The sequence below is a fragment of the Helicoverpa zea genome, chromosome 5 (assembly GCF_022581195.2).
Source record: "Helicoverpa zea isolate HzStark_Cry1AcR chromosome 5, ilHelZeax1.1, whole genome shotgun sequence".
NCBI lineage: Eukaryota > Metazoa > Arthropoda > Insecta > Lepidoptera > Noctuidae > Helicoverpa > Helicoverpa zea.
Genome location: NC_061456.1, coordinates 8,167,446 through 8,189,966, shown reverse-complemented (window position 1 = coordinate 8,189,966; position 22,521 = coordinate 8,167,446). Strand labels below are relative to the sequence as shown.

The 22,521-nt window shown below is 36.2% G+C and overlaps 2 protein-coding genes across 14 annotated transcripts in view; both read right to left on the bottom strand.

The window, feature by feature from the left end:
* Positions 1 to 22,521, bottom strand: part of LOC124630204 (cAMP-specific 3',5'-cyclic phosphodiesterase) — a 444,356-nt gene that overhangs the window by 110,662 nt on the left and 311,173 nt on the right. For 4 of the 13 annotated variants that reach the window (XM_047163948.1, XM_047163949.1, XM_047163951.1 and 1 more), the window contains exon 1: positions 7,801 to 8,519. The exons of the other annotated variants lie outside the window; for them this stretch is intronic. In XM_047163948.1, the coding sequence (XP_047019904.1) occupies positions 7,801 to 8,519 (719 nt within the window). Of the gene's footprint in view, positions 1 to 7,800; positions 8,520 to 22,521 lie in introns of those variants that run through there. 13 annotated transcript variants of the gene reach the window in all.
* On the bottom strand, positions 8,589 to 11,230 carry LOC124630208. Its single transcript, XM_047163969.1, has 3 exons — positions 11,072 to 11,230; positions 9,013 to 9,379; positions 8,589 to 8,727 (listed from the first exon to the last, which is right to left on the bottom strand). The coding sequence occupies exon 2, from the start codon at positions 9,363 to 9,365 to the stop codon at positions 9,015 to 9,017; it is 351 nt and encodes a 116-aa protein (XP_047019925.1). The 5' UTR covers positions 9,366 to 9,379; positions 11,072 to 11,230; the 3' UTR covers positions 8,589 to 8,727; positions 9,013 to 9,014.

The window sequence follows — 22,521 nt, the reverse complement described above, 5'->3', positions numbered from 1 at the left end:
GAACGAAAGCAGTCCCGTCGTTCCATTTACATGCCAAAGTAATCCAACAAGGAATTAATGGATTGTAATAAGGATTTTTTGTTCGCTTTTCATGGTATTGTAATGAATCTTCAGTGTAAATAGCTTGACATTTTTTGTAATTTTTTCAGAGCTCTTTTCGTCAGTGAGGTAAAATTAGTAGGTACTGGTTGTTGACAAGTTTTATATGCATAAAATGGAATAACTCTTGGCACAGTTCGTTGTGTAAAACAAACAAACCGACGACGTGCGTGTGATTGTGCACTATGTATACCGTATAATAATTTATGAAAGCGAAAAACTGGTGCAACGTAATAAAAAGTGTTTTACAATTCTGAGTTTTAATGATATATATCTAAAGTTCAGAGTTGAACGGAGCTGTGGTTTGGGACGGCAGTTAAAAAAAAGCGCTTTAAATCATGCTAAGCTTTTTTATTTAGATTTGCTTTTATGACTTCCGCTATTTATTTTTAGTCATTCAATTTTATTTTTAGCTTTTGCTCGCATGGTATGTATTTACTGTAAGTATGTACTTGGTTTCAGGTCACTGACTATATGACTCGAGTGTCTATAGGTAGAAGTGTCAAGTGTATTCATTTTTCTTGAATATTTTTACGAAGTGCATTGGTGAAATAAATATGTATAAGCAAGATTAAAGCTATGAATTTTATGGGTGTCTTATTTGAAAGGTTCAGTCAAAGGTTGAAACAACAATAAACAGAATAAAATAAAAATACTCTTTTGTTATCATCGCATATCAACCATCTGTTAATACGCAAAGTGCGCCTTGAGCTTCTTGGCACTAGAGGCTCAACTGAGTATTCGAAAGCTCAACTGTCTGCCAAAAAGTTGAGCATTTACAAAGGTAGGATCGGGCACAAAGTTGATAGTCCGTGAATGAAAACCTTGTATCAAGTGGATTGGTTTTCCTGAAAAAGTGCTCGATTCGAGTGAAATAACGTCGTTTCTAAAAAAATCATACCCACTTTGTTATTTCACTTGCAAATCGAAATCGATTCCTTTGCAAATAGAGGATTATAAATATTTCATATAAAATTGCCACCTTGAGTCCTCCCGGATGGACGCAATCGAAACGAAAACAAAAATCTCATAAATATGCACATAAATTTATTTTGCAGGAAGGCTGTGTTTGTAGTGTAGGATTTAAGCTGTTTTATCCTTATTGTCGTGGAGATTTCAGCGCGGCATGGTAATGTAGTGATACTGGGTTGGCATTGTCTGTGTGCACGACAACTCACCATACACGCAGTTAAAATTAAGTATGTTTTGTAGAAGTATTAATGTAAGCGTAGGTTATAAAACATTTTGGAATGTTATTATATAGTACTAAAATATTTAGGTTTACAAGTATACTCTAGTATTTGTAATCAAAATACTTTAGCTCATCTCAAAAATAGAATGCATTTAAGCTCTTTACAGACTCTTTCGCTTCCAACAGGTATCTGTGGAGATCAAAGGGGGAGGCCTATGTTCTGCAGTGGACGTCCTATGGCTGAGATGATGATGATGAAGCTCTTTACAAGCGAAAGTACACAATAAGATATTTTTATTAGTAGAACATCATTACACTTTGTAGCACTCGTTTACTAAAGAAAAGCGCTCATTATCTCACCAAGGACTGAGAAAATATGAAACCTTTAAGGAGATCGTAATAGATAATCTGGAAAGCTATCCTTAAGTACGGTCTCCTACAATATCTTGACCTTTACATTTGTAGAAACAGATTGTCCTTCTTATGTCAATGTATCTCCGACGTTCGGTACGATACAAATAGAACTCGTATGTCTCGCATTTTCTCCGTCCTGAATGTCGAACCTCATGAAACGAATGTCTAAGATTTTTCCTTTGGTCTGTACGGCTACATATTTTATTATTCGTTAGTCTTACTGTTGAAAATCTAGGTATAGATGATACAGTATCCGGTACTGTAATAAATGAAAACATTTGAATGAGAACTTTTATTGCAAAATCCCACAAAATGAGAAATTCATGAGGTTTAGAATAAGGTGAAACCTACTAACACACATATTCCAACTTTAACGAGGTATAAAGTTCATCACGCTATATATCTATACTAATATTATAAAGAGGAAAACTTTGTTTGTTTGTTTGGTTGTAATGGATAAACTCAAACACTAATGGACCGATTTTAAATATTCTTTCACCATTAGAAAGCTATATTATCTGTGAGTAACATAGGCTATATTTTATCCCGGTGCGGGCACCAGCTCCCACGGGACGCGGGAGAAACCGCGGGAAAACGGCTAGTTCTATAGATAAGTCAATGTAATCATGACGTCATGTGACGTCACGCTGTAGCACTAACAACACATTTGCGATAATGTTTATTGTACCATAATATACAGTACACGTTACTAATCCCACGTACATCATCACTATAAATTAGTTAAGATAGCCGGACACTCCTAGTTCCCTTAAATAATCATATCTTTGTTACAATTGGCGTTTACGACGAACAAACCTAAAAATAAAGAATTTATGGGGTGTTAATTTGTCTCATAAATGAGTAACGACGACAACTGTCTGTCATTTGTGCAGTTTATTATGATCATATAATAATTAACTGTTCTTAACACCACTGACTGTAAAATTACTGTCATACTCTGATGCACTCACAACAAGTAACTTTGAAGTTTAATCTAAAATTAAATACAATTGAAGACACAATGTATCTTATCCTCAAAGTAATCCCTTACAGACCAACTGTGAATAGACTGAATACAACAGGAAAGGATTGGTATGTGGTCAGCTAAACCCTACTGGGTTCGTATATACAACCCGATGAAAGCCGGTAGTACATAAAATGTTCATTCCACGTACCAAGAGAACAAACCAATCACATTAGTTAATTCATCAGTTTCAATCCATCATGGCAATTCTCTTTGAACTGCAAGAGATCACAAGACTAGTGCTTTAATATGTTTACTGTACATACGTGTTTATTTACTATGCCAACCTGTTCTTCCCGAGGTACATACAAAACTAGAAGGATTAAGGATAATTACTATGTTCCACGGCTGGTAGAGCACGTTAAGCCTTCGATTACAGTTTATGTAGCTACATAGCCATGTACATACATAAGTACATTCAACTACACTTTAATGTAATTAGGTACATGGATGAAGCCAGAACTGCATGAATAACTGTAATATAGGCATTGCTTATGTATATCTGCCAAAGACAAAAGATTGTCGAGTAAAAAGTTTCATATAAAGTGGCTGTCGTAAAAAAATGACAGGTATTTTGAATTCGGAATATTGCTATTCTACGACAGCGATCAAGAAACAAATGCAAGTCGATTTAAATGTGTGATAAACATAAATCTGCATTTCTAGACGCCGAATATAAGATTTTGAATTTAGAAGACTATCACACGATTTATTGGAGAAGCTTACGTGTTCGGTAAAGCTACAAAGATTTCGCTGCGCTATTGGTATATCTATACGAGTTGTGGCTGTAGTCAAACCCTCTGTCAGACAGAAGAAATGTACCCTTTTTAAAATGCAGATAAAGGTCTGTTATTTTTATACAATATACTTAGCCATGCCACTCAGAGGTGTAGCGAGCTCATATTACATTCATAAATTTTATGGTACAAAATAACATTACGCAATAATGCGCTGACGTCCACTAGTCCAAATATTTTGTTTCCACATGAGCAAAGAATTTACAAAACAGACTGATCTAAGAAACGTATGAAAAGTAATATGAAACACAAATAACTATCAACTTTCGGATTACTCATGAATCGAGTGATTCATACAAAACTTCAGTGACGTATATTATGGCGGTAACTCCTACTATCTTGACGCATAAGATCTGTTTTATGTGCACCTATCGACTTTATTGTATTTATCTGTATCTTTTATATACCAGTATTAAGTATTTTCAAGTGTGACATGCACTTATTCATCTGTCACCTACACAATAATAAAAGTATATATGGTACAAATAGATATAGGTAAGTGTATAAGTCCATCCTATACGCGGTGGCTGATTTAATATACTTACTCGTTGAAAAATAAACTGGATACATAAATAGATTGTGTGAACAGTCATTAACCCCGCTAGTTAGGCCCTTATGTGCCTATGACCTGGCCTGCACATGCTCCATTGTTCACCTGCAATCAATAGATTTTGCGCAGTCTGATTGACTTGTTCACGAGTTGCACTCGGACTATCAATCAATTGAAATATCAATATAAAAAGCCAAACACGTCAACCGAAAACTACTTGAATGAAATTCGTTTCCCATGGTGAAATATTTGGTAATACCGGTACAAGTAAGAATGTTGTTTTTCACGTATCAGTGTTTAATCTATGTCCGAATAACGTGACAGGCATAATTATTTGTACACTTTCTTATCTATTGCAGATATCGGGATAATCAGTAATTTCGTACTACGATCAGGTAGATTCCAACCCAGTTTTAGCGGGTTATCACAAAAAAGATAAGTAGCTGAGTAACATTGTTTCATAACCATATCAATTACAACTTCGATAGCTTATCAGTTTATCATTCAATGTCTTTGTTGGTGTTATAAATCAATTTGGCAAAAATACACGAAATTATTTAGCCTGAAAATATACGAAAGTAGAGAGCGTGGTTTACGAGAGTGATTCTTAATAGCCTATATCGGAATGTTAATTAACTCGATGCCAGAATAATTCACTACTAGTGGAAATATGATGTTTACCTGTTGAACATTTTCATTGGAACTGCTTTTACCGCAGCACTAATTTCGTTAATGAGGTTCGAAAAACACGACTAGGTTTGTACATTCTCTAATAACTAAACAATTTTGCTCACAAAACAGCCTCACTATTGCTAATGTTCATTTACGAAACTAAGTTCTAAATTCTAGTGAAAACAGCTAGTTAGACGTCAATTGTTTCATCCTAGCGGTCTTCTTTATTTATAGCAACAGGCCTCGAACCTGTAAATAGAAGGGGAAATAAAATAGATTTATTCATTATTTTAGTTGAACTCATAAAATTGTATTTCTTAGAACAACATTTAAATGTTAAGGTCGTACGGACACGTGTTATTTTCACATCTGGTCATAGCTTCGGAGAAATCTGTGAGTGAATTCAGTCATGACAGATTCACACTTTCTATGATAAATGTAGTGACGTAGTGAACATGGTGTTATTTATCACGGAATATTTATATGCCTCACATCTTGTACGATTGTTAGGGAGGGTCTTGTGACTGACATCACGACAATGACATATGTACACTACATTTATTCTCAAAAGAATCTATTTAACGACTCTGTTGTTCTGAGTACTGTTCTCTTTAGTGTTCCACCTGTTTAGTTGCAATCTTTAATCATCACTCAGTCAGGACACTATAGAATATTCTCTGGATGCTTTCCAACTATCAGCACGTGTGTCGATTTAATCGTTCAATAGACACAAGGAATACATAACAATGTACTATTTTCTATTCGACAGTGCTGTAAACAAGCTCGTGTTGGAGTTTACGCCGTTGAGAAAACAATTTTGTTCAGTGTAATCTTTCTTTTGTGTGAAACCTGAGATGAAGAAATACGTTTCATGATAAAAGAACTACATTTCTTTTATACTATTTTATGTGTAGTTTGAAGCCAGGTGTTCCTAGAAGCCGCTTTATACTGCGTATTAACTTTAAAATATGTATTTTTCATAAAAGTTTTAACCAAAAGTGTATTCAACTGAACTGATATTTCACGGTAGTATAGCTTTTTTGGAAAGCCGCTGGATAAATATCAGTATTTAAAGTTGGAAATACTAAAATAACACGAACAGTGAATGTATTCATGTAAATAGAACTGGGAATTCAGTTAACTAGCGTCCCTTTTTAACCGACTTCCCAAAAAGGAGGAGGTTCTCAATTCGTCGGGACCTTTTTTTTATTTTTTTTTATGTATGTTCACCGATTACTCGGAGACGCCTAGACCGGTTTGCAATTTTTTTTTGTTTGATAGGGTTTACCTTCCAGGTGGTTCCATAATCACCAGGTCAGGATCTGATGATGGAAACCCTGAGAAATCGAGGGCAACTTTCGAAAATTGTAGGCATACGCAGGGTAAAAACTTGACACTAAGGCGTATGTCTGATAACACTATGCAATGGTGAAGGTTTGGAGCTGACCTGATGATGGGGACCAGAGAAGGTCGAGGGAACTTGGCAACTGAATGTGTAAACTACCTCGTGTTTGGGCTTATATTGTTTGTATTGACGAGACCTTTGCAACAGTGAAGGTTTGGAGCTGACCTGATGATGAAGACCAGAGAAGGTCGAGGGAACTCGACAACTGAATGTAACTATAATGTAAACTACCTCGTGTTTGGGCTTACATTATTCGTATTGATGAGAACTTTCCACTTATGCGGATAGTGACAAGTATGCTTGTCACTGAAAAGCTAAAAATAAAAAACTTTTTACAAAAAAATAAAACCGACTCCCAAAAACACTGAAAAGCAAAAAAAAAAATATTCTTAGGTGCATCGGCCTAGAAGTCGGTGGCGAAATAAACTTAGGTACATCCATTAGTCACTGACTTCTAGGCCGATGCACCTAAGAATAGTTTTTTTTATGCTTTTCAGTGTTTTTGGGAGTCGGTTTTTAAACTTAACATAAGGCTAATCTTAGTGAAGATATATTCCATAAAAAACCTTGCTCAAGCAAGATGAAGACTTTGCTCGGCTGTAGGAGATACTTGTCCATATTAATGTAATATGTCGACCCATCCATAGCATTTATTATTCTCGTAAGCCATCCAATAGTTATTGCATATCTATAACCGAGGTGTCCTCTCCAGGTCAAACGTATACTCGTATTTTATATTATTGTACTGAAATACTGATCTATAAAAATCTTATCTTGTGGTTTAAAAATGTATTTTTATTTTATGAACCAGTTTCGTACTTTTTTGTTCTCTTTTCAATAAAGATAACACAAAAAAAATACAAAGGTCATGTGTTATTAAAGTTTCAAGTGTAAGTAAAAATGTTAACATTGATATCTAAAAATAATATTGTGCAAATTGCAACACCTATAATACCACCAAGTTCATCTGATAATCCAGTGCTATCTACAGCTACGAATATTATATGCTACTGAATACTAAATAAATAAACCTTTATGTAAGATATAAAATAAAGGAAATATAAGCATAAAATAACTAATAAAGTGTACTTCACCAGCACCTGCAATTAAAATTCCTAAGCGTACACTGACACTATGTCAAATATAAAATGATCTTTATGTGAGCGTTAAAATATCTGGCAATCCTATAAATGTGTTGGTACGTCATTCACTAATGAACAAAACTATAATTTATAGCTTGTAATTAACTTTCAGCCAGGTTTTAAAACAAATAAAACACGTTCGCTGAAAAAGCCGTGTAAACAGAGAACAGTAAAGAGTTTTACTTTTACTTCAGCACTGACGTACGTCATTATAAATGTATTTCTTGGCAAATACAATCTTCTGTGTATTCCACTTTTTGGCATCATTTATTTAAGTACTTTCGTATTTGAGTTCAGCTAGTGAATTAGACATCAATAATAAAATTTCTTCGGGAAAGAATAAAAATATTATTTTTGTAGACTCGTCAGAGTATTTGGGATGATAGACAGTTATCGAATAATAATGTAGGCCTAGATATTGATAAGTATCTAAGATTAATATTTTAATGCTGGAGATCACGTAAAATATAGAAAAAAAATCTATGTAGTAATAAAAAATGGGCACCTTTCTAGAAACACCTCCGAGGCATCCGAGTCGCTACGAGGCAGTATTAGTTTCGGTAGCACCATGCCTTTCTTTCGCCTTCCGCGAATACCAGGAGGCGAAGGCCACTGCAACTCTGTGATGGCCATGGGGCTGTGAGGGCTGAGTATTGTCAGGCGCCGCTCGGGGGGCGGCAGGCTGAGCTGCTGCAAGGCACGTCGCTCTGTGCTCGCGAACAAGCCGCGACGTTTTTCAGCAGAGCATCCCATATCTTCCCCGGACAAGGCTCGCCGCGCCGGCGCACCTCGCGTCTCCCGCACATCCCGCTCGCTAGCCGTCAAAAACGAACTCCGATGCGCGCGAACGGTTGTGCAGGAGCTAGAGGGGCGCGCCGGCGACGTATCCTTGCTTGGACGGAGGCTTTCCATAGAACGGGCAGTTTCTACCCGCGCAGCAGCCAGGTACTGACCGCTAGTGATTGTCGTATGAGCCACCTCGCATTCTTCTTGGCTCGAACTAGAAGTACCACTCCGTGAGAAAGTACTAGTTTTCGATGCAAAACTTCTATCACTATACTGAGCTGCCGAAATACTTGAAGTATTTGCATCGGCGGATTCTGATGACGCTTGCTGACGCACGTAACCTTCCTCCAGCGAGGCATGGACGACACGTGCGTTCAACGAGCTAAAGGCTGCGAGATTAGGCCGTCGGCTCTTTCTTTCATCATCTTCCTCTTCCATTTTTAAAACTTTCCCTATATAACCTCCACTAACACATGTAAACCGAACACAACACTATTCAATACACAATTGCATTTAAATATATTTATTGCATACTGATCAAATTTTCTCTTACATAAATAGATAAAATAAAATACTTAATAAGGAACACTGGACACAGTCTTTATCACTATTTGAGACCACCACACACGCGGGATAAGGCAGACACCTGAAACAAAACGTACAAGTAAAATAGGCTGCTTTCATTTAAAATGCTATTAATATAAGTTGGTTAAAAGGATGTGTAATTGTAGGGTAAAAGGTTCCGGGAAGGACAGAAAAAGAATTAGGATTTTTCATGTTGCTCGAACATTAGTAAGAACTGGCTGTAATTAAGGATTGATCAATAAGACGATTTGGCTGCTTGGTTAGCTCAGAATGCTGAGAATACGTGTGTTAAGTTGCAGGCATGTTGTTAATGGCTCCAGCTAATGTACGGAATTGTTTTAATTACGTTCAGTTAGCAGGCTTGGAGTCGAGCGCCAGTTGTCCCGCCTCGTTCGCGCAGTCTGTGAGCGCCTTCACTTGCTCGGCGTTCAGGCCGGTGGCTTTCACTTTAACGTCCGCACTCTTTGAATGCTCTTTGCTCTCGCTGCTGGACTCCACCCTCTTTGTGGTCTCATTTCCGAATTCATCAATAAAGGTCTCTTCTTCGAACTCCTCCTCGTAGCTCTCCTGGTAATGTTCGCGGAACTCCTGTCTGGCCTGGATGGTGACCTTCTCTGTTGTTTGCTTCTGTTGGATCAGCTCATCCATGGTCTTCTTGACGAGCTGCTGACCGGCTTCGAGTTGCTTGCTCTCAGACATCTTGGTAGTTTAATCTATAATTTTCGGAAATCGAAACATTATTATACTGCCTCAAGTCGGGCTAGGTTTTGTTTCTAAATCCTTATAAAACTTTTGACTCATCAAGTTCCTGTTATTGTTTGCATGTTTACTGAATCCGTTCTCGTGAAATCCGTGATTGTTTAAAAAAAGTAGAAAGACAAAAGAAAATGAAAAAAAGTTCATCATTGTTCATGTAAACCTAGAAAGCTCAGTTTGATAGAAATTGATAGCATTAGCTGGCGCCGCGCCAGACGGAATGTTTGGACCACATTTAAATTTACGTTGTTAGAGAATTTCTGGGTATGACTTCGTTACTGCCGTCTACTGTTATATTTTTCTTGCAATAACAATCACTGGAATGTGAGACCTGAACATAAAATTATGCAGGAAAATCATGCAGAATTTACCAGTAAAATTGGGTAGATTCACAGTCTAATTGCATTTACTATCAATTGCTACGTGATGTTACTGTTATGTATAAAGTAACTATTTTTTTTTGATTAAATGGACAGCCATTCATAGAGGCAACTTGAATGTATCAGTTTATAATCACTAGATATGGTGAAATCTTAATGGCTAGGTATGTTTTTATTACATTTATCAAAGGTAGTAAATGTACCTCCCGTGCCAAGTAACCGATCGATTGATTCAGCAATATTATTTGTTTATTCTACGAGAAAATAAAAGTAACTCTATAAAATGAAGAAGATATCTTTTGGAAAATCTGTAAATGTGTTGTTTATTCAAAGCCGTTTTGTGATTCGGCTTTCGTGTTGGTCATTTGTTACTGTTTCGTGGTTAGAAAACTGTGACACAAACTAACTCGTTTCTAGAAAACTTCTGGAAAATTCCCGATTCTACAAACTGTTGTTGTTTTAAAAGTTTGTCTACATACAAATAAATGTTGTAGGAACTATCACACTCACAAAGTTTGACTATCTGAAATATAATTTTATACATATTTATATTTCAGGTAGGTTATACATGATTATAATTTTATAGGTATGTTTATTTCAGGTATACATGATAATGTTAAAAAAAGTTGTGTGGGCTGGAAAAGTATCAATGAACTGCGATGTTTTTTTTGATTTGATTTGATTGCTTTGATTGACATTTTGACTTCTGATTTCGAGTCGATAACACAAAGGAATGTGTAACTCATCCGTGTCATTCGAGTCGGGCCGTCCTTGTGTCACCGGCCTAGCTACACGACAATAGGAATTCGTGTCTATTAAAAACGTGCGAATACCTGTCTGAGTTTACTTGACCTATATTACGTCAACTACTGAATTCCACAGTTTTCTCTCACTATCGCTATGAAAGTTTGAGATTTTTCGAGTTAAGTTGTTAGGCACTGGACATTTTAAATATTTATTTGAATTTGGAATAATATGTTTTATGTTGTGTGATATTGTTAGTTTGAGGTAACAATGCAGTTTATTTCTTAAGGGTTTAAATCAGAATTTTACATGAGCAGTCCCAAAAAATACCTAACAGTAATATCAATATTTAAAAAAGAGAAAGAAAAACCCCGAATTTGGAATGATATGCGAGTGAGTTTACAATTTCACTTCCAATTTCAGATGCAAAATATTAACTGTACGGATTTCAACGCCAATCGAATGTGTTATGCACAAAAATAAAATAATTATCTTAAAGCTTATTCACAAAAAGAAAATAAATACCTTAAAAGTGTGAAATGTAAAGAAATTTCGTTCCAATAATGTGGTGCAACACTGTGATTTTAAAATACTGGTTTATATTTTGGAGTTGTTTCCTTGCGCAAGCTCGCGGGTGAACTGAGTGGCGGGAGATCCCGCGTCGCGCTTTGTTGCGTACGAGAGCTTTGCGTGGGCGCGCGCTACGTGGCACTGCGTCTGCGCCGATACTTGGCCGAAATAATACGCTACATCTGTCTTGGCAAATTAACTATTTTGTTAATTAATTCTGACAAGGAATATTGTGATTCATGTGTTTATTTATAATTCATAATTTTGAGTGTCTATCATCCATGTCAATTCGTATAAAGAATGACATACCAGAAACACGGTTGAGGACGCCCAGAGAGTTTCCGGATAGCAATTTCATATGTCTAGACAGGATTAATTAAATATATATGTCAAAATATAGCATTTTTGTAAGATTAATTACGCCAATCTACCGGAGACGTACTGCAAAGTTTTCCGAAAATAGCGTTATGCGTCAGTAGGAGAATCGCGAGCGATGACTCCAAGCGATGGAGAGGGCGATAAACATACGGCGTTATGAATAATGATTGGCAAAGCTCCCTGACTAAGTTTATCATTGCTGCACCGCGAATCAAAAACCCACGAGTTCTGGAAATTATATAGAAAGCGGGAATTTGCTGAAATCATTGTTTACGGATAAACTCGCAATGAGTCGAATCGGTATTTATATCTCATTTCGTCAGTATTTGTTTGGTCGTACTTCTGTATATAAACTGTTGTCATCAAAATGGAATTTTCACTATATGTACTGTATGATGTTACTATTTATAATTAAAATGTGAGTAGCATATCGCAGACTCGATAACTTTGAACTAAAAATATTCTTGTATATCTAGTTGCTATTCTAGGTACTAAGTAAATACAGGTTATAAAAACAGTTTAACTTTATTTAGTTGTTAACTCGGGTTTGTCGCAAAAAATCTTACAAAGCAAAACATTTTCATCAAACGAACAGGCGTAGATACTTATGTACAATTTAATTTGGATACAGACTCACTATTATTCGTGTTTATATTCTAGAAAGTTTTAGATTTTTCTTTGTGTCAATCAATCGCGTGACTGAATAAAATGAACACAAAATCCCTAAGATTCAAAGAAGCAAAAGGTTTTTTTAAAGCACAGAATACATAACTCAATTTTGAATTGAACGAACATGTGTCGAATTTAAAATAAAGTCAAGAAAATATATTCAGCGATAGTGATAAATAGTCATTCACTTGTCATATTCCAAAGTTTGATACATCACACACTCATAGCGACAGAAGTTTATGAACCATCACGAATTTATGTCGTTAACTAGGGCGAGATTTATATTTCACAAGCTCGTCTGAATAATAAATATAAAATTGGAATATAACTCATTTTTCAAGATGAGTATTTTGTTAGAGTGATTTGAGAAATCTTGTTTTATGAACGACTAGCTTCTGCCCGCGACTTCGTACGCGGATCCTGTCCCTTATGCCAGCGACTACGGGGTCAGCAAAATCAAATATCTGAATAGTCTAATATTGAATTTTAAGGGCCCGTTGACTTGGAAACAACGGAATACGCATAACCATTAGAAACGTTCCATATATTTAATTTTTGTACTTTGACGGCAAAAGCACAGCAGACTAAACAAAACGCTGAGAACTGAACCGCAATAGACGTGACCATAGGGATAAAAGTGGTGATTCTAATTAGTCCGCATTTAAGTTGTGAGTGGCAAAAATATTAGGTACACGTATTATTACGTAAAAAAACATTAAATAGATGACAAAGTCGTGGTGACTTAGTGGAAGTCGTGGTGGTTTAGTGGGTAGAGAACCAATCTCTCAAGTATGAGCGTGCGGCTTTGATTCCAGGTCTGGCAAGTGCCTGCCAATGCAACTTTTCTAAGTTCGTGTGTACTTTCTACGTATATTTTGGATACCAATGACCGTTTTTTGGAGGGGATGTTAAACTGTAGGTTCCGGCTGTCATTGAACATTCTTGGCAGTCGTTATGGGTAGTCAGAAGCCAGTAAGTCTTACCAAGGGGTGTTGGGTTGAGCGGGTAACCGGGTTGTGGAGGTCAGATAGGCAGTCGCTCCTTGTAAAACACTGGTACTCAGTTGCATCGTGACTGGAAGTCGACCCTAACATAATTGGGACAAAGGCTCTGGAGATAATAACGACAATAATTATGAGATACAGGCACCGCAAGACATCTGAGGCTGATGACGGGGAGTAGCGACCCCGCGGGGCTATATATACTGAGTTCTCCAGGGAGAGTATACTGTCCCCCATCTCCGGCCGGTCGGAGTGAACCATGACGGGGGTAGGTCTCACGCCTCTGGCTTGGCTTGGCCGTCCAGAGTGGAGTCGCTAGAGCAGGATTAGTAGCCCTGCTCGGAGGGTAGGTGCCTCATGGTAAACACAGGGAGCGCGTAATCAGCGTTTAAAGTCCACCGAGGTATCCTCACCCTACAGCCGCTCATGTACCTGTTGCCCTCTTGTTGCTATTCAGTGACTGGTTCCCGGGGGCCCAGTAAGTGAGGTGGCAAGTCTCCACCTGCCATTTTTACATGTACCTAATACATTGTCATCCACTAACATCCCATCACAATAGCCCAAGTACTTTTCCTCCATAGTTAGCAATAGTTTAGCACAGAACCGGGGATTGTCTTTTTTTAACGACGTCCACCGGGGATTGTCCTTGGGTTCATTTCTATAGTGTATAATAATATACTTTTGCTAAAACGTCATATCTTCATATGCTATAGTCTAGCAGGGCCCCTGGAGTTCCACATCAGGTGTTTTAGATCTTCAATTTGTATAAATCAATAGAAAGTGCTTATCAAATTGAACAACTTTTGCTAAAACATCATACCTGTATATGGTACAGAGAAGCTGGGCTCTTGGGGTTCCACATCAGGTGTTCCAGATCTTCAAATTTATTATCTCAGCTGAAAATGCTTATCACATGAAACAATTTTTGCCATGGCACCATTTTTGTATCTCTTATAGTTTTGTTGGTCTGTTGGAGTTCTGCATCAGGTCTTCAAGTTTCGAAGATAAATTATAGCCTATATGTTGACCAGGCTTAATACTGATACAACAAAGAAAAAATCATTGGAATCCGTTCAGTAGTTCGGAAGATTAGCGTGTACAAACAAACAGACATACAGACATACAGACATACAGACATACAGACATGCAGACATTCAGACATACAGACAGAATTTTTTTTTTTGGATTTGTGCTCCATTACTGTTTCTAAACCCCACCCAATTATTATTTTTTTAATATATTCAATGTACAGACACAGTTTCTTTACAGATTTATTATATGTATATATAGTCGTTTTCCCACGGTTTTGCCCGCGCCTAGTGAGAATTACTGCCTGTGACGGGATAAAATGTATCCTATGTTATTCGAGAAGAGTGTAGCTTTCCAGCGGTGAAAGAATTTTTCGAATCGGTTCAGTAGTTTAGGGTACAAACAAAAATGAAAATGTTTCCTTTATAATATATTAGTATAGATTTTCTTGTACACTTTATAATCCTAAATATTTTCTTTACTAATAAATATGAAGGCTTTTGACTAGCTGTCTGTACAATGTATATTATCCCCAGGAAAGACCGTGGTCTCAACATTACAAAGCGTTTAGCTACTGACAGCGAACCTCAAAGCCGGTTGTCATTTGTTTGGATTGCCGGCGTGAGGCTGCGAGCGGCACGCGACAGAACTTGACGGATTGTTACAGCCTCTGTATTATTAGTATAGATAGATCATCTTAAACTTTAACTATCTTCTTCTAAATTTTTAATACCTATCCCAATTTTTTTCTGTAATAAAAAAGACGACAGCTTTTGACTGCCTGTCTGTACAATGTATATTATCCTGAGGAAAGACTGTGGTCTCAACACTAAAAAGCGTTTAACTACTGACAGCGAGCTTCAAAGCCGGTTGTCATTTGTTCGTATTGCCGGCGTGAGGCTGCGAGCGGCGCACGACAGAACTTGACGGATTGTTACAGCCTCTGTCATAATTCAACTGAGTGTTTCTTAGTAGTTCTGCTTGGAATTTAATAACAAAAAACCGGCCAAGTGCGAGTCGGACTCGTGCACGAAGGGTTCCGTAAATTACAGTTAAATCAACCTATCTCAAAAACTATAAGAGATACTTTGATCAAACCAAAAATCGTTGAAAGAGTTAATTAGCATGCATCACCTCTATTTTTTTTAGAATTTTATACCCCGTAGTTATAAAAATAGAGGGGGGGGACATACTTTTTACGACTTTGAGAGCTGATATCTCAAAAACCGTTCACTTTAAGAAAAATGTTTTTTAGAAAACTTTATATCATTTTAAAAGACCTTTCCATTGATACCCCACACGGGTATGTACATCGAAAAAAAAAATTTCATCCCTCAGTTACATGTATGGGGGGCCCCACCCCCAATTCTTTTTTTTACTATTTAGTGTCATATTTTTGTAGCGGTTCATACAACACATATTCCCATCAAATTTCATCACTGTAGTACTTATAGTTTCCGAGTAAATCGGCTGTGACAGACGGACAGACGGACAGACGGACAGACGGACATGACGAAACTATAAGGGTTCCGTTTTTGCCATTTTGGCTACGGAACCCTAAAAAAACTCTGTAGGTATCAAATGTTTACGACTATGCCTAGAGTAAAAGGTTTGCCTTCAGCCATTAGTATTATTATTAGTAAACATTAATATCGAAAAGTTACTATGACCATGATATGAACACCTACTGAAATTAACTTTATTACGACACTAAATAATTCAGTCAATACCATACTAACTTGATTAATATAGGGTTTATGTTTTCATTCGAAAATATTTATCTGATTATACAAATATGTGTGAATTGATGCCTATCAAACGTCAGTCAACTTTATAATTTACTCTATCTAATTTTAGATAAAATGTACGATTACGTTTGATACGAACATAAAATTTTACATGATATTGATAAGATTTTTTGGTTTTATAATTTTGCAAGTAGGTATAGCACACATAATTAGTGTCAATGTTAGTCGATAAATTCTAAAAAAATCCAGTAGGTATATTATGACATTGATAAACAGAGAGTTTTCCTAAAAATGTCAGATAATGAATAATTTATGAAGAACATACGAATTCTGAAAACTAATTAGCTTCGCATCAAAGGTACAAAATTCTCAAAAAATGTGTGATTTACGGGCATGAAGCGATGGAATGTTTTCAATGGACAGTTACAAAACAGACATTTCCTTGCATTTAAGTGCAGTTGTCATGAGAACATTATACTTCATTTTGTGTGTGGCTAGGTGCCAGATCTATCATTAACAAACATTAGGAAAAAAAGGAAACAGGTACGATGAATGAAAACCTCTGTCATCAACACTAAAGTATCAGAAATTCTAAATATTTGAACAAACATTTAGTAAGCTGTCGTAATCTCGTATCAGGTATTAATAGCTTAGTCAACACATATCGGTTTAAATCTCAGCTCAGTAATTTGCATACGTTAATAATAGAGGTACATCAAAGCTTAAACTACAGCTGTTGTTGTTGACCTACAGCTAAACCTAAAAATTGACCTTTAGGAAAAACGGTATTACTGTTCCGATCGACTATGATAAGATACGGCATACACGGTGTTAGATTTTCTCGTATTGATAAAATTACTGCGTAGATAAGCAATAAACATATCAATTTACAAGATTAAACTGATATTGAGGCTTATGTACACTATGTTTGAAGTAGGGAGTACGCACGTAAATAGATTACACTATCATTGCAATGAGGAAGCGACGAGGTTATAAATAGAAGTAAGGCATTAAAGGAATACAGTTCGACAATCTTATTCAAGAATTCCATCTCGTCGTCAGCATTTCATTAAAACTTTTTGTAGAATACAAAGTTTGTAACAGATAAAATGGAGAAAGGAAAACGAGACAAAAATATATTGGTATATTTTTGTCGTTTGGGTGTAGGAGCTACAATTCTAGTTTTACAATGATTGCAGTACTTAACACTACTATAGCGTATCTATAACGGTGATGTATTTACAGAACGTGACCTTTCGGTGAGTCGAGACCTTTACTAACGTGGAAAATGTAAAGACCTTAGTGCACCGTAACAATGCAGGCACGCCAAGGTGGCGGCTTCCGTCCCTACCGATGCCTATCTACCACCTAATTCTCCCTCCTACACGTAACGGACGACTCAACCATGCGTGTCTATTCATTCGCTATCTTCGTAAATGCAAAACGGAACATTTTCACGGCCTTCGTGCTCCAAAATGAGGCCTATTTGCCTAACAATGGTTCCTAGAGCGGCCTAGAATATTCTAGATAGCGCTTAATTTGGAACTCAAAATTAAATTTGAATAAAGCGCTCGGACGAAGGAGTTTTAGTTATTAAAATCGCAGCCGTAACAGCTTGTTCAGTTTTCACGCCGAGCTCGCCACTTGAATGCTCTCGAAAATCAGTAAAACTTGTATTTTTTTGTGCTCTAATGTTTTCAAACTTATTTTATGATAAACTGAAAAATAATATAATATATGCTTAAAATTTGCTCTCAGACTAAGTTTGATATCGATAAAATCATTCAGCTGTCGATAAAATCACATCTCAAGGTGAAATGTAGCGTGCTAAGCACAATTTTCAGGCTAAACATTATGATGGAACTTTCTTTACTGTTGCAAAGAAAATAATTCGGTGTATAATTTCTGAGATTTTCATAACCTAATGCTGACCTTAGCTCACGCACTTCAGTAATTTGTTACAACCAAGCCAAATAAGCATTTATTAGTTCTAACGAATGTCGCTGACTATTTATTTGGACTTGTATTATGCTTCACAAACCGATTCTTTATTCAAAATTTCAAATTATTTATAAGTTTTTAATGATAAAATGTAATGTAATAAATCTTGAAACCTTAATCTAGATTTCGAAAGAGCTTTTATTACTTTGATAAATTATATGACAACTCCACGTGAGTTTAAAGTGCTTGCCAGTGAGAAATATCACTTAAAACTTTAGCAAACTCGTTCAGAACGTAAATTGCAGGGCAGTAGTTACCCCAAGAACTTGAGGCGTTCTGTTGGAATTACGTACATGTGTGTTTATTCATACGCGTATTCAGATTTCATAATAACAGTGAAGTTTTAGCGGCAGACAGTTTAATTTGTTCGCAGCGCCATTCCTTTCCACAACTTTTCTTATTTGTGTCGGATCGCGACGCACATTGCGGGCTCGTGTTGGACTTTTTGTCGTGACAGATACTTCAATATATAGAAACGAGAATGCGACAGCCGAGATGTCCAAATTAGATTTCAGTACGCGTGTTTTACAACATACATTCGCAAATCCGGTTAATATAGAAGTATAAATAAGTACTTTTGAGTTGGCGTTCGCCCGAATTTCGGGAATTGACGTCACATGAGGGTCTTTCACAATCCTATAAACAAAGATTAAACCACACATGTTTTGCGGTATTTCTGGTATCAAACATAGGTGGGTATTATTGCCCCAACACAAAAGGATGAGCAATACGGCCCTTACATTCCCGAGATTTCTGCCATGATGTATAATGCTTTTACCAATATTGCTTGCGTGTCGGTTCTCACTCATATTATTAATTCAAGTATGAAAAAGATTTACTTCTCGAGGTGTGTGATTATGTACATAACAGGTACTCTGCTATGCTATGATAACGCATAATGTACTTTATGTTACCTGTTTGAAAAATCTATGAGTTGAGTATACGATGTGGAGCATATCCTAACCAAACACTGCCGTAAATTATAATATGTATAATCAAAAACCTAAGAAAACAGTCAGCCAGTAAATAAGTTCCGTTACCTGTCCTTATTCATGTTAAATATGCATAGATTTTCGTCCAACGAAACGTCAGTTACTCCGCTAGATGCAAAAAAATTAACGTCCATCATTTTCCAACTATGACAAGACGGTTTGTTTCACGCTAATTTGACCTGCCGGACATTCCCGGGCCGTGTTTACGAGCTCAGGCCATTTCCTTTCGCCTTGTCACTACGATACAAAACACTTTTTACGATCATATTCCGTCTACTATTCTTGAAATGTCTGTCTGTAAATGTGAACTAAGAAGTCTAGGCTGTCAACTATGTATTTCATTTAATAAAGATAATAAACCTCGTTGTTGGCTATACGGTTTCAAATTTTCCTTTCTGTTATTTTGTCTCTGTGTGAACCAAAACGTTGCGGGCTTATGAGCTGCAATTTTTAATATCCGATTTTGATTTGCTGGTCCTCGAAAAATACCAGATTAATTTCCCGTTTTTTATCTTTCACGGAAGTTTTTTATTTTGCCACCAACTTTCCTTGCCACTCAGAATCTTTGTAGCCACTTGGGATCTTTACAGAGTACACTACTAAGCGTTTTCAATTAAGTAGCGTAGTACGCACAACAAAACCTTTTCTATCTAGCTAATCTTGGATCAGACTAAAACTTTGATATGAGGGAATAAACAGTATTAAATAAATGAAGGTTGTTTAAGGGTTAATCGCTGAAGTATAGCCGGTGTGAGTTTATTGTTACGAGCTCGGCTAACATCGCGATAATCATGTGCTAATAAAAGCTTGCGTGTGAGCAACTGGGGTGTGTAAATGTAGTTTGATTTGAAGGCTCGTGTGGTGTGTTGTGGAATTGCTAATTACTACAAATCAGGAACTTAAGAAGCATTAAATATAATATAATCAAGTCATCATTTTGAAGGAATTGAGGAAAATTACTTATTTTGACCTACGTTGGCTTATCCTTTTACCGGGATAAAGAAAAAGGAATGATTTTTCAGGAGAAGTGCTGGATCACATTGTGAAATATCATGTTCAAGCGTATCACGTAAATGTCATGACCGTCTGTCATTGGTTTTCATAAAATAAATCTTATTTTTCTAGAAATAAATTCTAAATGTTATTTCATTATAGTGCATTAACATAACAAAAAAGAAAAACTATTCTAAAAAGTTGTGATCTTTTTGTGTCTAGCAATAAATCAGAATAAAAGATTTAATTTAATAAAATACTGCGCCGTTTCTGTCAAATAAATAAAGTTTATGCAGTATGTCCGATGCTTGTCAATACGTCAACAGCCTATTGTAATATCTGGCTGAATTTAATAGTATGTCACAGGCTTTCATATGGATAGTCATTATGTAAATATCTTTTGTTTCAATTTATCACCATCACGCACAGATATACTTGAATATGTCGCAGGGATATGATAAAAACGGGGATATGATCAATTCCCTAAGGGATTTGATCAAATCACGGAGGATGTTAAAATAGCAACACGATTTTATCTTTTCTCCAAACAAATCTAGTGAATTGAACAAATCCCTAAATTGGTTCAGTGAAATGACAAAAAAAATGTCAGTTCTTGTTTGGGTCGCGCTTGCAAACACTAGGCAAGCCGTAGGTGTCATAGATGTGCCTGTAAGAAAAATAATGTTTTATGTTATTCACGATGCCACAAATCAGCTGCACGTTTTAATAAGTGATCATTACAAATAGGCATATCATACGCAACTAAAATATTTTTTAAAGAAATTTTTGTTGATTCTTTCAAAAATTAAAATATTGTTCTGAGTAATCGTGATTTTTATATCAATATTTCCTTGTATTGCATACACCTGATTATCATAATTATGTAGGTATACCTTACCAAATAAACCTTTAAAATATCAAAGCAAAATTATTTTTGTCATTTCACTGAACCAATCTAGTGATTTGTTCAATTCACTAGATTTGTTTAGGGAAAAGATAAAATCGTGTTGTTATTTTAACATCCTCCGTGATTTGATCAAGTCCCTTAGGGAATTGATCATATCCCCGTTTTTATCATATCCCTGCGACATGTATATGGATTGAACGCGAATTATTTTTCTCTATCCACCACGTCAATATCAAAGCTCGAATCATTGAAATCAAATGGTTTCCAACTTCAGCAAAGTTTAGTAAGATTAATTGACAGGAGTTTAATTTATGAGGAGATGAGGTCTGGAGTATTCGTAGATAAATCAAATTGAATTCATCGTTAAGCGTGATCCGTCTATAGCTACGTCTGGATACCCTATAGCTATACCTATAAGAAGAGACTTAAAAAATCCAGGCGTTTTATAACAGCATCCTTTTTTTATTTTCTTTTTTATAACAAACGGTTTGTAGCGACATGAAATGCATACAACCTTTTTGACTTGCAATCTTCAATACTCATGAAGAAAAATGCAATTAGGATTAAACGTCAAATTCAAAATTTTGAAATTTCAAAAGCAGATTTTCGCTGCCGCAATCGTGCAGATATAAATAGGGCGCCGCCGGTCTGAATAAATTAGTCGACAGAAATTTCTAGTATTTTACTCATCTCCTAATTTAATAGCAATTATTATTGAAGCCACCGTATTATATTAATTCGTAATCCTTCATGACAACAAAATCGTTAAAGGCAAGGTAAATGTAGAACCATGAATATTAGAGCTGTGAAAAAGAGCTTGATGAAAAAGTCTCTTCTTTCAAAATTTTACAAGCACAAGTCAAGCTACCATACCTAGTAGGTAGGATGGCATTTTACTAAGTTATACATTAGTAGTGAAATGTTGGGCTACAAATCAGTGGCGTGGTTTCCCAAGCGATAACAGCGGTGGACATTTTGATGGATGCCGCGCACCCCAACTTGGGCCAAGCTTTCCTATACCCTATCAATTTGGCTTAGCTCGTTTAATTATATACGCTACTGTTCACGCTCGAATACTAATATAGGCTTGAGTGTAATTAGCTGTTTTACGTGAAAGTTGGGGCTGTTGTAAAATATTTGTGAGATAAGAATGGTTTTGGTAAAAAAGTGTACTTTTTACGGATTTTAAATTATCGTCGCGTAAGTAAGCTTTTAATTGGATTAAGATTTTTATATTGAATAAAACATATTTCCGGGACTGCACTCATAATATTTTCATATAATAATTTTGTGCATTAACTTTCAACCCTCGGATTCCCCATGGAGTCGCTAATTGATCCCGGGGCAAGTTCTATATATCTGAACAAAATATACCATTCCACGTACATTGCACTAACATAATACCATCCTACAGCTACATAATGTAGGTGATATCAATATTATAACAACCTTGTATTCTTAAAATCGGTATAATGACTACCCTTTATTCAGGTAGGGAACTTCGAAAGCATTATACACACCGGACGACCTTCGAGACCCTAACTTTGGTTTGTGGGCTACAGGTGAAAAGGCCACTTCGGACCGAATACATACGCTCATTCTATTCAAATACCCGTATTTTAAATAGTCATTGGGCTTTAGTAAAGAAATGTTACATCATTTTGTATGAAGATGAATGGCCATTAGA